General features: G+C 40.6%; 1 protein-coding gene across 3 annotated transcripts in view; it reads right to left on the bottom strand.

Annotated features, from left to right (window-relative positions):
- The window catches only part of PMFBP1 (polyamine modulated factor 1 binding protein 1), a 46,121-nt gene extending 36,074 nt beyond the window's left edge, over positions 1-10,047 (bottom strand). The window contains exons 1-3 of one of the 3 annotated variants that reach the window (XM_042970564.1): positions 9,774-10,047; positions 8,933-9,004; positions 3,668-3,823 (exon numbers count right to left, since the gene is read on the bottom strand). In XM_042970564.1, the coding sequence (XP_042826498.1) occupies positions 3,668-3,823; positions 8,933-8,983 (207 nt within the window). In that variant the 5' untranslated portion in view covers positions 8,984-9,004; positions 9,774-10,047. The remainder of the gene's footprint in view (positions 1-3,667; positions 3,824-8,932; positions 9,005-9,773) is intronic. The other 2 variants (XM_007074940.2, XM_042970565.1) reach the window with 2 other exon arrangements.
- Positions 10,048-13,650: the final 3,603 nt, after the last annotated feature.

The raw sequence follows: 13,650 nt of genomic DNA, 5'->3' as shown, positions 1-13,650 counted from the left end.
ATCCAGGCCTCAGGTGTTTTAAAAGATGGAGAGCACTGGCCACCTGTAGGAACCTGTTGCCATATTTAGTCAATTTCTCAGCCCTACTTATGGTCAAAGAGATTATAGCTATTGCTCTTTCCTTGCCTATGTGGCTACTTGATCACAGAAGGAAATTAATTGGCCTGGCATGATTTGCCTTTTGAGAAGTCACTTTGGTTTCTACCCAATACTTTGTGCTTTTCAAGTTGATGCTAATTGATTGATGTTAAGTTCTATATTTTCCCTGATATTGAAGTTAAGCTGACAGGTCTATAATTACCAGGATTGTCCTTTTTCCCTTTTTAAAAAGATGAGCACTTCATTTACCCTTTTTCAGTCTACAGGGACTTTCTTTATCCTCTTGAGTTCTCAAAAATAATCGCTAGCAGCTATGTAATAACACCTGCCAATTCCTTAAGTACTCTTCAAAGTATGTCATCAGGTCCTGCTGATTTGCCTAAAGCCGGCTTTTCAAAATACTTTTTAACCATTTTATTCCCTATTCTAGTTTGCACTCTCTTCTGTCTCAGGTTGGCATTGCTCTGATAACTGGATCCCTGCTGCCTTTTCCCCTTCATTTAAGAACTGAAACTCTCATCTTTCCCCAGTCATTGTCATGAACTTCTTTATTTTAGAGGTGTTAAGCGAGGTATTTTCTCTGTAACTCTAGTTTAGCCTTTTATCACTAGATTAGTTTGTCTGTTACTTTTCATATCTTCTACAAGTTACATTTCTTGTACTTTCTTGTATTGGTAGAGTGTAAAACTGTGTGTTTAAGTGACATGCATTTCTTTTGGATACATCTTCATGGTTCAGACATTTTTCTTATCAATGATCTCTGCTTATCAGAGATTCCCTTTAAAGAAAAAAACCTCTTTATTTTGGAATAGTTTTAGATGTACAGAAAAATTGCAAAAGTAGTATATAGAATTCCCATATGCTCTTTACCCGTCTTCTCCTAACACTAACATTTTACATAACTATAGTACATTTGTCCAGCTAAAAAATTAACATTGGTATATTACTATTAAACTACATACTTTTTTCGGATTTTATCTGTTTTCCCACTAATTTTTTTTTCTGTTCGAGGATCCAATCCCAGATTCCACAAGGCATTTAGCAGTTCCACATAAAAAATTGTTTTTCATTCCCAATGACTCAATGTCAGTCATATTTCTGTGCCATAATTTCCATCAAGGATGTATTAACCTGTATTCAACTGGTTACTTTTATTTTCAGAAATCAAATTTCTTGCCCAGTTTTATGCTAAGAATAGTGTCCTATGTCCACTTCAAAGATGAGTTTGATAATCTAAGCTCTACTGAAAATCAGGGTGTTCTCCCCAGGCCACCACCGGGGCCAAAGGGGCCTGGGAAATTGCAAAGAAAGACCTTTCTTTTTCTAATTTGATCATTCTTTTATTATGATATCTCTGTTGTTCTTTTCTCCTTTCACGTTAATTGAAAGGTTCCTGGGCAGGTTCAGGACTACAGTGAGGCAAGTGCAGATTTTAAGAAGGCATTCAGTCTCCAGGTTGGCACCTGAGGGTGAGTGCCCTATAACATTTGTACCCTCGGTACCTCATTTGCTTTAGCTATCTCTGTTCCTGGGTTTTGGAGCATGACATATTCTTGATTTATTAGGTTACCCACCCCCTGCCTGCCATCCCTGTAGTTACATGTTCATATCTGATGTAGTATTTTAATTTTGTCTCCTAATTCTAGTTTTTAATTATGACCTCTGGTTTATTTCTCCAGATCTTTGTTAGATAGTAGTCAAAAATTTCAGAAAGTCTTGGGTTTTCCCCTCTGTTCCCATATTACATTTCCTTGTAGAAGGCAGATCTTGCAGGGATTTTCTGAGTGGATGAGTATAAGTCTACATCTAATTGTGTATTTGTATGCGCAGTCTCCAATTTAAATTCTGCACTAAGTGCTAGGAAAAAAAGAGAGCCTGTTTTAAAGCTTATTTCAAGCTGTTAGACCTTCTTCTGGGCAATTAGAATAATAAAATGCGATTTAATACCTTTCTCCTTCCAAGTTGCTAGGTACATTTATAAGCCACATGGCTATCCCTGACTAGGGGAATAAATAAACTTGTGACAGCAATGGTGAGAATATCAAAAAATGTTAATATTTAGAAAGAAGTAAATTATGATAATATTCTTCCTGAGATCCATTTAGGAAAACCAATGGATTTTTCTATGTTTGTGACCTCCTGGAGAAAGGACAGTAACGCTCAGTAGGATAAGGTGGAATTGCTTTGTTGGTAACATTTTTAGGACTTTGTAGAGGAAAAATCTGTGGTTTTGACAGAGAGGTAGTAAGTCCTGAAAGAAGTCTAATAGACACAATTAAGGGAGACCAGACCACAAATATTGAAGAAGACAGTGGAGTCTTACACAGTCTTACACAGCAAAGGCTAACTAGGGGGTCTAGCAGCAGATCTATGCAACCAGTAGCTGCTTCATGTTTGCCAAGGACTCAAGTCCCTGAAAAGATATGAAGACTGCAAATAAGGCATCTTATAAACCCAAAGTTTTCAGAGAGCTATGGGAAAATATCTTCCAGCTGGCTTCCCAGCTTCTGGGGATAAATGTAGAGATGGGTTTACAGAGCCTAGAACTAGAGTTTCCAAAAAGAGAAAACCTTAGGCTTAATTGTTGCCTCAGCTGGTGAACTGCCTAGCCTACAGGTAAGTATTAGTTCAAAAAAGATAATCACGCCAGGGGAAGATGATCATGCCATTGTTCATACATGTGCAGGACAAGTGTTACTGAGTGTCTTGGCTTGCACACCTCCAGAAGCAAGCTCTGTGGCATGGGACTGAGTGTTAAATAGTAGTTTATGTGGGAAGTGATCTTGGGGAATTCAGGTAGGTGGGTGGAGAAATGAGACAAGGAAGGGGTGTTATCAAGCTAGTTACCATTGTGGGTAGCTGGTGCAGGATCCCATTGAGGAACTCCAGGACAGAGCAAAGAGCATGCCTGGAGTATTCTATGACTGAGGGCCAAGAGACATAGATTATTTATCCATTTCCCCATCAGTCGTTGGTTGAGGGCTGCTTTTGGGGGCATTAGCCATTCCACATTTGAGCTTCTCTGGTGATTGGGTTCCTGCATCTAGAAGAAAAGCTTGTAGGCAGAGAGCTGCAGATGTGGCAATAAAGATCACCTGCTGTGCTGATGATCATTGACACCTCTAAGCGAGTGGGACAGTTGTTATTTTCATGGTTGACTTAGAAGTTTGTCTAACATCCATTAGGAGATGCTACTCTCCTTATATAATTAGGATTTGGTCTTTTCAGGTCTTTTTTGGTCTCAGATGCTGTAAATCCAGGTGTAAAAGGCCAGATAAGGAAAAGATAGGGCCTCAAATGTAGATGACCTTGGAGATAGCTAAATGAAAAAGTTCTGATGGCAGGGATGGGGTGTTAGTGTGTGTGTGTGTGTGTGTGTGTGTGTGTGTGAGAGAGAGAGAGAGAGAGAGAGAGAGAGCAAGACAGTGAGAGAGTGCATGTATTTAATTCTGCTCAATAAATGCTCTTGAACGACTAGTGGAAGAATTTTCCATTATTGTTCCTGCCTAAGGAAGCAGAGGTGGAAGTTGAGGGAGCAGAGGTGGGTAGTAGCTGCTGAATCCCTTACGCGGTTGCTACTCATCATTGCCTCCTCCACACAGAGTTGGTTCTCCTGCAAGGTCTTCCCCTGTCTCTTGCAGACATCATGCAGATTTTTGATGTCAACTTGCAGGCTCAAGAGCTTGCTGTTCAGGCCGCTCACTTCTCGGTCTCTCTCCCCCACCTAGGCAGTCAGAAAAAACACGAGCATTAATTATAAACTATCAAGAAAATGCTTACTTTCGTTCACTTAACTGGTTGACAGAGACTTTAAATTTGCTGGAAATTTGTCCATCAACTCTTAGCTGTTATTACTCATCCAGTGTAACATTTACACAGTATCCATTTGCGAGGTGTCTGAGTGCTCTGCATTATTCAGACAATTACTTATTTACATTAATTAATCTTCACCCACTGCTGTGGGTACATCACAGACACTTCCTCTGTTTTTCAAGAGGAAGTCAGTGCCTAGAATAATTCCAGGCACCTCGCAGACGGTCTATAAATATTAATGGTTCTGCCACTGATGAAATGAACATAGTGAGATGTCAAATGAACTTGTCAGGACTATAGTGAATCAGTGATGGAGTTGATGTGGATTCTGAAGTGTTTTAACTTTCTCTTCTACCCACTAATCCAACAGACGTCCTTCACCTGTAAACTGAGTGCTTTTCTGTGGAGACGTACACCAATGAGAATAAAAGTAAAATCCCTGGGCTGGTTGCATAAAATAATCTGTCTTTGATTACGAGTGAAAAAGATTAGCTAATTACAGCTAGGTCAGAATGGAAATTAATGATAGAGATCAAAGTAAAGTGTGCAGAGCCTAGTAACTTGGGTGGAGTCGGGGGTGTAGAGCTGTGGTAAGAAAGGGCTCCATCACACTAGGATGCCACCGTCCACTCTCACTGTTGTGGGTGGCAACGGTATAGAAAGAAATTAGGAAGAAGCCCTTTGTGAACCTATCCAGCGCTTTAGTCCTGTCACCGTGCAGACTTTTCATAACACTCGAGAGGATAGGCACTACCACTTCTGAGTTTTAGGTGTTGGAACTGAGTCTGGTACTTTTATGGTACATGATTATCCAAAGCAGGCTCTTAGGCAAGGATTCCCAGCATCTATTAAAGAAACACTCCCAAGTGAAATCAACCAGGAAGTGAAGGAAGCAAGACAGGAAAAGAGGAAGAAACCAAGGAAGGGCACTATTTCAGACAAAGTTCTCAAGGCAGTAGCTTTTGCCTGATCCCACAGGGAACTCTGGAGTGTAAGTTACACCTCGGGAGTTTGTCCTGATTAGTTGCAAAAGCTGGGCTGTTAGACTCATTATCAGCCAGTCAATGGCTAAGGGCTGCCCCATGGGATATAATCTCCCAAGGACTTCCAGCTCTCTGCTCTTATGAGCAAAGTGACCCCAATAGCCCAAGGGCAATTCTTCTAAGAGCGTTTCAGGTACAAAAGCATACAGAAGCCATGGGTGCACAAAAATGGTAAAGTGATCCAAACGACAGTGCCCAGGGTCTCATAGCTGGTTGGCAGCAGAATGAGGAGAGGTCTGCTCTCCTGACCCTGTAGCCAGTGATCTGCCACCATACCCCACTGATTGCTCTGGCTTCTTAAATACATGAGCTACATAACACTCATCCCCAGGGGAGCTGGAGACCTGATATGGACATCATAAATCAAGCCTTACTGGACAGGTCAGTTTAAGAGACCTCTGCACAAGGCCGAGGGGGGCCAGAGGATAACCACGAGAATCGGACACCGCAATGTCAGAGTATTCGGAATTCAGAAGGTTTCCCAGAAGTGCTGCTGTCTCAGCTGATTTATTTCTTCATTTCCATTTAGTACCTGGATTTTTTTTTTTTTTTACCACTTTACAGTTTAATTAGGTTAACGGCATGGCTCTGTCATTAAAAGGATTTCATTATCTCAAAACTCTCTCTCTTCCTCTCTTGCTCCTGTCCCTCGTTCCTCACTTTCAGAAAAATAACAGTGGATGTCAACTGCCCCAAGCATGTAATTACCATTACAACAATTTACCAGGGACTCTCTTAAGAGAATGTGTGCAGAGCAGTTAAAAAAAAAATGGTGTATGGACACTGTTTTCTAACTAGAAAAAATCCTTGACTCGACCTGGAGCAGAAGTTTGATTCCAGTTCTTTAAATTCCTTTTCTCATTGCTGCCACACTGGGAATAGGGAATAGAGGCTCTCTGGGGATTGAGACCCTAGGGATCTTCTCCCCCTGTTGCCACAGGACTCTTTCTTTGGCATCTATGAGCAGATTAGGTGACAATACAATGCCTGCTTTATAGAAGTGTCACGTGCCCCATACTCTTGCTTTAATGCTGAATATACGCATCTTAAGGTGAGGACCATGTCACCGGATTGTTCCATATGGAGCCTGGCACACTGTGGACTCATTAACAAAGTAGCAGTGATATACAACTTGAGCTTCTCCAACTTAAAAGCTAAATGCCTTCTCTTTGTCAGGCCAATAAAAAACCCCTCTTCCTCTACTTTTAGATGTCTTCTGAGCAGAAGACCTGCTTGCCACCATTCTAATGCACCAACAGGACTTCAGAAATGGATCTTTAATGTAGATGATCTCATCTAATTTGGACATTAGCTTTGACTCAGAGTGTCTGAGGCAATTTCTTCATTCAGAAAACAAGAGGTTTGGAATAAATAATTCTTAGAGGATTCTGCAAACCAACTGAATAACAAATGTGTTTTGTTGGATGTCAAATGAAATTTGCTTTTGAAATCAAAACTAGGGGCGTCTGTGTGGCTCATTCGGTTGAGTGTCCCACTCTTAGTTTCAGCTCAAGTCATGATCCTAGGGTCATGGGATTGAGCCCCAAGTCGGGCTCTGTACTGAGCGTGGAGCCTGCTTAATTCTCTCTCTCCTTCTCTCTCTCTCTCTCTCTCAAGTCAGGCTCTGTACTGAGCGTGGAGCCTGTTTAATTCTTTCTCTTTCTCTCTCTCCCTCCCTCTGCCCTTCTCCCCCACTCACTCTCTCTAAAAAAAAAAAAAACCCAAAAAACCAAACAAAGAAACCCCTAACCATTCACTCTGAAAGTCAAAATCATACAGGGGTTTTTATTCATCAGAACAGGCGTGGAAATGCTAGGAGAGCAAAGAGCTGACTCCCATGAACAACAAAAGATTTTTACTGTAGGCAGTTGTAAGAAGAGGAAGTGCTCACCTCAGAACTCCAGAAATGCAAGTGTTTCTGAGGTTCCAGGAAACTTAATTTCTTGCTAATATCTTGCACAGAGGTCACTGTACACTATTTCTAATCCTATCTACTTTATGAAGGCTAAATTCCAGGCAGATGCCTTTTGAGTATCAATATGTGGCAGGAATTGATTTAATCTGACATTTCATCAATCAAAGCTCTGTAACCAGTACTGGGGCATGAGAGGAACTGAGAGTCATAATGCTGACCTGCAGGCACCATCTGATCCTGCCCTAGATCTGAAGTCATTAACGATGGCTGAAATCACAAGCCTCTGCTGCTGGGTGAGTTTTCACTCATAAGCCATGCATTTATACACCCTGGTTTTACTTATACGAGGTTGGAACCTGGTCACCATTTGAAGGCATATGACATCAGCAGCAGCTACCAACCACAGGCAAAATGGTGAGGGCTGGTACTGCAGTTGCAATCCTGATAGTTATTGGAAAACAGATTATTTACTGAAGCAAATCTTCTGTATTGATTAAATGGGTCTTTTTCAAAGAGCATGTCTTCTCGAACATACATTTCAAAAGCTCGGAAGAAATTTTGCTCTAGACTTCAAAGTAGTGACAAATGGTTTCATGCTTCTTTTTGGGGGAAGCTGATGTGAAACTGAAGCCTGTGATTCAGAAGTAGTCTCAGAAGTCAAGAGCATTACAAAGATTTAAGATGGCAGCATTCTATGAAGGATTTGGCACTCAAACAAGAAACCTCGGGTGGTGGATTCCAGAGTAATTTTGGAGTCAACCAACGATACCATAAAGGTCATCATCTTTGGGAAATTATGTTTTTTACCTGAGGATAAAGACAAATATTTAACAAACAATGGAAACCATGACTACCATTCAATATGTATAAATTTCTAGTGAGAATTATGTTTTAAAATTATCATTGCTTCAGGAATGAAGCATTTTACTATGTAATAGTAGAGTTTACAGTCATATACAGTAATTTCAAGCACTGTTATCAATCTTACTAACTGTATTCCTGAGTTTACATTTCCCTCAATAGAAACATTGCAGATTTTGATTACTTATAATGGGAATTAATGGGCACTTATACAAAGTTTTGCCTGTGAGCAAAAATTTTGGAACCAATTTTATTCATCTAGTGAAGAATGAGTATAATTTTATTGTGTTCTAAGTTCTTTAAAAATTGGCACACTACATAAATATATGGTTTAGGATACACATGGCATATGACAGAGGTCAGCCACCTATGGAATATGGGCTAATTTTTATGGCACTTGGGCCATTGCTACATACTTTTCTCCATCATACCCTTGGACAAATTATTTCACTAGAGAGTAAGCTCCACAAGAACAAGGATATTTCTCTATTTTGTTCACTGCTTTATGCTCACCCCCTAGAACTATGCCTGGCACATCTAAGGTGGGCCAAGGATATAAGTTGAATGAAGAAATGCCCTTCTAGAAAATCCATGCCAGATCCTTGTTCCCTGAATAACATGCAGCAAATTCTGTACAGCTTCCTGCAGTAATGCAGCAGGAAAGTGTTCATTAGAAGAAGGTCTGTTAAAAGCATAAGTCATGTGGGACAATCCTATGCTAACCTAAACATCCGCCTTAAAAGCTTTCTGGAACAAGTGAGGGAATAGGTAAACACAGTTTGGCCAAAATATTAGACTAATTAGAAGACTCCATTTCCATACCATTCCAGATAAAGAACAATGTTGGCAACAATAGTTAAGATCTATTAAACACTTCTTATGTCCTGAGCACTGGTGTTTTACACACAGTATCTTACTCAATCCTCACAGCAAGCCTTTGAAAAGGGTGCTAATTATTCATATTTTCTAAGTAAGGGGAAGGAAGCTCAGAGAGGGTAAGTAACATGCCCAATATTATAGTGCTAGTAGATGTGGACCACGACCCACTTTGTTCAAGTCTGGGCTCTTAAATGCTATGGTCTGCTGCCTACATCTCTGTGATATTTTGGGATGCTTATTACTGGAGTTTGGGGTCATGAAACTTGAATTTAATTGTAACAAAGGTTCGACTCCATGTGTGTAGAAGAGTTAGGAGCCTTACCTCATCTTTCATTTCCTTGGCACCTCTCAATTCTTCTTTAAGCTTTAGCATTTTCTGAGCTTTGTTATAAACCTGCAAAAGTCCAAGATTTAAGATGGCAAAAATCGAAATAAGCCTGGCCCTTTAAAGGTTTTCCCATCTGGATGTGTGCTCTCAGCAGGGAGCCTGGAAAAATTTCCTGAACTGTTAGCAATACCTACTTGTCTGCCCATCTGTGTTTTCAAAAGTATGTTAAAACCTTTACCAGAAAGACAGGACCAAGGATTTACAGGTTTCCCCCAAAACCAACACTTGGTGGGCCAAAGAGTTTCTGAATTCATAGTTTCTTGGAAAGCAAAAGTATTGAGATCTTACTTTCTAGATTTCTCACTATTCAATGGCTCAAATATAGTTAACATTATGCACTAATTATGAACCAGACAGAATGTGCACAACCCAACTTCATTCTCAGGATAACCCCACTATCCTTGTTTTACAGAGGAGGAAACTGAAGTCCAGAGAGGCTAAGTGACTTACCCAAGGTCACACAGGCTGTTTTACTACTCCATGAGGAGCTGTCATTAACTTATAACTATTAATTTGGAGATATCTGATGATGTGGTTTTTTCAAAGCATCAAGTTACTGTATGTTGGTGCTTATAAAGTTATGTAGAAACTATGATCATAGAGTGCTGAGAATTATCTATATAAAAAGCCTCAAAGAAAACCAAAGATTTTTGCACTGTGTGTGCATAACTACAGGATAATGTGTTTGAGGTCATAACGAACTGACTTATTAAAATAATCCAATTTATCATGTTTTTCATTCTAAGACTAAAGGAGATTTCCACCAGGCACTTACCTGCAGAATAGTTCCAAGAATGAGAAGCTATCAAAATACTCATTCTTTGTAATGAACCACATCCCCTACCCCTAATATAAGCCAAGAGGAAGAAAGAATGCTGGTGAGACATGGAATTTGGAATGTTTTATGGGGTTGTATTCTGATATGCTGCATTGTTTACCCTCTTTAGTCTTCGTGCACAGAAGTGCATCATGGGAGTGGGGGTGTAGCTCAGGCTTCCCCAGTAGGGAGAGGCTAGGTGATGCTGCAGTGACAGACAGCCCCCAAATTTCAGTGACTTAAAACCATGAAAGTTTACTTCTCACTGTGCTACATGCCCTTTATGAGTCAGCTGGGGCTGTTCCTCATTGTCCTCAGCTGGTAGAACCTCTGTCATCTAGTATGTTGCCTGTTGCCATGGCAGCAGAGGGGTAACATACCGGGTCTTAGAGTGGAAGTGACACACTTCACTTCGGCTCACATTTCATTGGCCAAAACAAGTCACGTGGTCATGCCTAACTTCTTCCTTTATCCCCTAAAGGAAGTATTGGTGACCATCACAAATGATGTCCACACTAGGCATCTTAGCCAGATGGACTGCTGTAACAAAGTATCACAAACAGGGTAGCTTATAAACAACAGAAATTTCTCACAGTTCTGAAGGCTGAGAGATCCTTGACTAAGTCCCCAGCAAGTTAGGTGTTTGGTGATGACCTTCTTCAGAAACAGCTGTGTGTGTGTGTGTGTGTGTGTGTGTGTGTGTGTGTGTTTCCTGTAACTTTACATGGCTAAAAGGGCAAGGGACCTATGTGGAGTCTGTTTTAGAAGGGAACTAATCCATCTCATGACCTAATCACATCCCAAAGTCCCCACTTCCTAATACCATCATTTTGGGAATTAGAATTTCAACACATGAGTTGGGGGGGGGGACATAAACATATAAACTAGAAGATTAAAAGTAATGTGGCATAAAAACACTAAACAAGGCTCTGGGCCACCAAGCTTCTAAACCTAGTTTAGCACCCATGTCAGGGAATGGCCTTTGGAATGAAAGGCACTCATCTATCTGAGGCTTTGTTTCTGGCTCTATAAACTGAGGTTGGGGGGTTGAATTAAATGACCATTGTCTCTAAGGTTTACTGATTCAATGTTCTACCATGATGCACATGTTTCTTTCGTATAACCAGCCTAAGCATCACACAAAAGTTGGAATGGAACAAATATATCCTGGAGAATAGTATTCCTCTACAGGCAGGGGTGTCTGGGTGGTTCAGTTGGTTAAGTGTCCAACTCTTCATTTCAGCTCAGGTCATGATCTCACAGTTCACAGGATCAAGCCCTGCATCGGGCTCTGCGCTGCCAGCACGGAGCATGCTTGGGATTCTCTCTCTCCTTCTCTCTGCCCCTCCCCTGCTCTCTCTCTCTCTCAAAATAAATACATAAATATTAAAAAAAATATTCCTCTACAGGCAGACCTGCAGGATGGTCTGGAGATGACTCTTAAATCAAATGAAATCTTATCCCAAGGACAGAAACGGCTGTCTAGATTGTGATGGTTTTGTCAACTATGGAGTTACACAACTAGCTGCAAGGGCCAAGAATGTTTGGAAGAAGTGTAAGGCATAGGGCCTCATATTTACATGAAAAGATATTGGACTTCACTAAGTAAAGTAAGTTAGAAGAAAAGAAAGAGAGAACTAAGTTGTGTGTCTCCATGAAGGAGACATGGGAATCCTGTGAGTCATTAACAACAGCAGTGGGCAATTTGGAATTGCTTATGGTGAAAAAAATGGAAGGCTTATATGATAAATTTTCAGTGCATTTGACAGTAATGTTTGCCAGATGGGTAAGGAAGAGTGCTTTGAAGGAGCCTCAAATGCTTTATAAAATGATCGTGTGGAACCTTCACAGTGCTCTCTGAGGAGTGTGGCTGGACCAGTATTTTGTAGAGGACAGAACTCATAATGGAGGGAGGGCTCCCTACCTGATCTGTGGGTACAGATCTCTGGGCCAAGGACTTGAATGTCTTCTCTCTTTTCAAAGCCTCATTCTATGTCTTCTGTATCTCTTTTGAAATCGCCACTTCTTCATGCCTCATCTCTTCCACTGGCACATCCAATTCTGCTGCATCTGCCCAGGAATTGCTTTCTTGTATTCAAAAGTCTTGCCCTCTTCCCCCCTGCCCCAGCAGGCCTTCTCTTCATGACGGCTATGACCAGAAAAACAAACAAACAAACAAACAAATAAACAATTTTAGTGAAACCAGAAACTCAGAGTATCCAGTGATGTTTTGTGCTTCCTGGTTGGCCTCAGCTCACACTCAGAGCACCTTCCAGATTCTCAAGAAACACCTAGCACTGTACCTCACATGAGTCACTAGTTTAGCACGTATGAACTCAGATGTGTAAAGAAAAAGTAACTTTTTTATTATTCAACCTGGTTACTGAGCCTCATTCCAACAAATGGCAGAAACAGCATCTTAGTTATTTCTGAGAAAGTGCCATCATTTTCAGGTTAAAAATAAATCAGTTCACATCTCCCTCTACCTCTTTACCTCCTCTTCAGAGTACACCTAAATTCTGGGGTCCTAGGTTGGAGTCTGGCATCAGAGGTGGCTCTGGTCCATGGTCATGGACATCTCTCCCAGATTGAGTGTGCTAATAGTGTCCTGGTCAACAGGCTGGATTTATTGAATCTTCCTCATACTGTGGGCTTTGGGGCTGCTGGCCCTGTTTCATTTTCCAAGGATGTTCCTAATGCATAGAGAAAGACAGACACACACACACACACACACACACACACACACACACACACAAACACATACACATGAGATCGGTCTCAGGATTTCTCTTATTAGACCTGTCCTAACATCATTCTACATTTTGTTTGGAAAGGTGTTAAGATGAAGGGGATAGGATCCTAAGGTTTTGCTCACTTTCCTGCCTCCCAATCCTGGTATTGATCAAAAGTCTCTTTGGCCCCTGCTTTGCTAAACCTATCTGGGGTTCTATTGTTTCCCCAGCTCTTTCCCACCTCATCAATCTCACCAGAGTCTAATTCTCTTGCTTATGCTCAAATTCCCCTCTCCTTCCTCTTTCCTAATTCAGAGAGGCTTTGTTTTGTTTTTGGGAGAGGAAGGAAAAAGAGTACAAGTGAATGAGTTCAATGAAATACAGGTTGAGCAAGCAGGATGGGAAACATATGTTAGTATTTCATACACCATCTACCCTCATGAGGTTACACAAATGCCATAACCACAGATTGCTGATGCTGGCTTTCTCCCCAAGGAACTAGTACTCCCTGGGTATAAGGATGGACTACAAGCCTTAGAAAACCAAACTTCTAGTTATAAGGTAAATAAGAATGGGGGATGTAATGTACAACATGATGACTATAGTTAACATTGCTGTATGGTCTATTTGAAAGTTGAGAGTAAATCCTAAGAGTTTTCATTACAAGGAAAAAATCTTTTTTTTTTTTTTAGATGATCTTAACTAATCATGGTAATCACTTCACAATATATGTAAATCAAGTCATTATGCTTTACACATTAAGCTTATAGAGTGCTGTGTGTCAGGAAGAAATGAGTTTTAAAAATAAAGTTAAAGTTATCCTTGGGGGTTAATCAAAACGAGTATATTTACCTACCCTCAGGCATAAGTCTTTCCTTTATTCTTGCTGGGTTTTATATTTTTCTCCAATGTTCCACCTCCTACTAATGTAAAAGGTGTGATGAATCCTAAGGCTCCTAATTATTGAAATAATCAGATGATGTTCAATATTTCATCTATTTTTTAAAAATGTTTTTAAAAATGTTTATTTATTTTTGAGAGAGAGAGAGACAGAGAGACAGAGAGAGAGAGAGAGAGACCGAGCATGAGCAGGGGAGGGGGAG

The sequence above is a fragment of the Panthera tigris genome, chromosome E2 (assembly GCF_018350195.1).
Source record: "Panthera tigris isolate Pti1 chromosome E2, P.tigris_Pti1_mat1.1, whole genome shotgun sequence".
Classification (NCBI taxonomy): Eukaryota; Metazoa; Chordata; class Mammalia; order Carnivora; family Felidae; genus Panthera; species Panthera tigris.
Note: the sequence above shows the minus strand (reverse complement) of the source record. Positions and strands in the feature narration are given on the sequence as shown.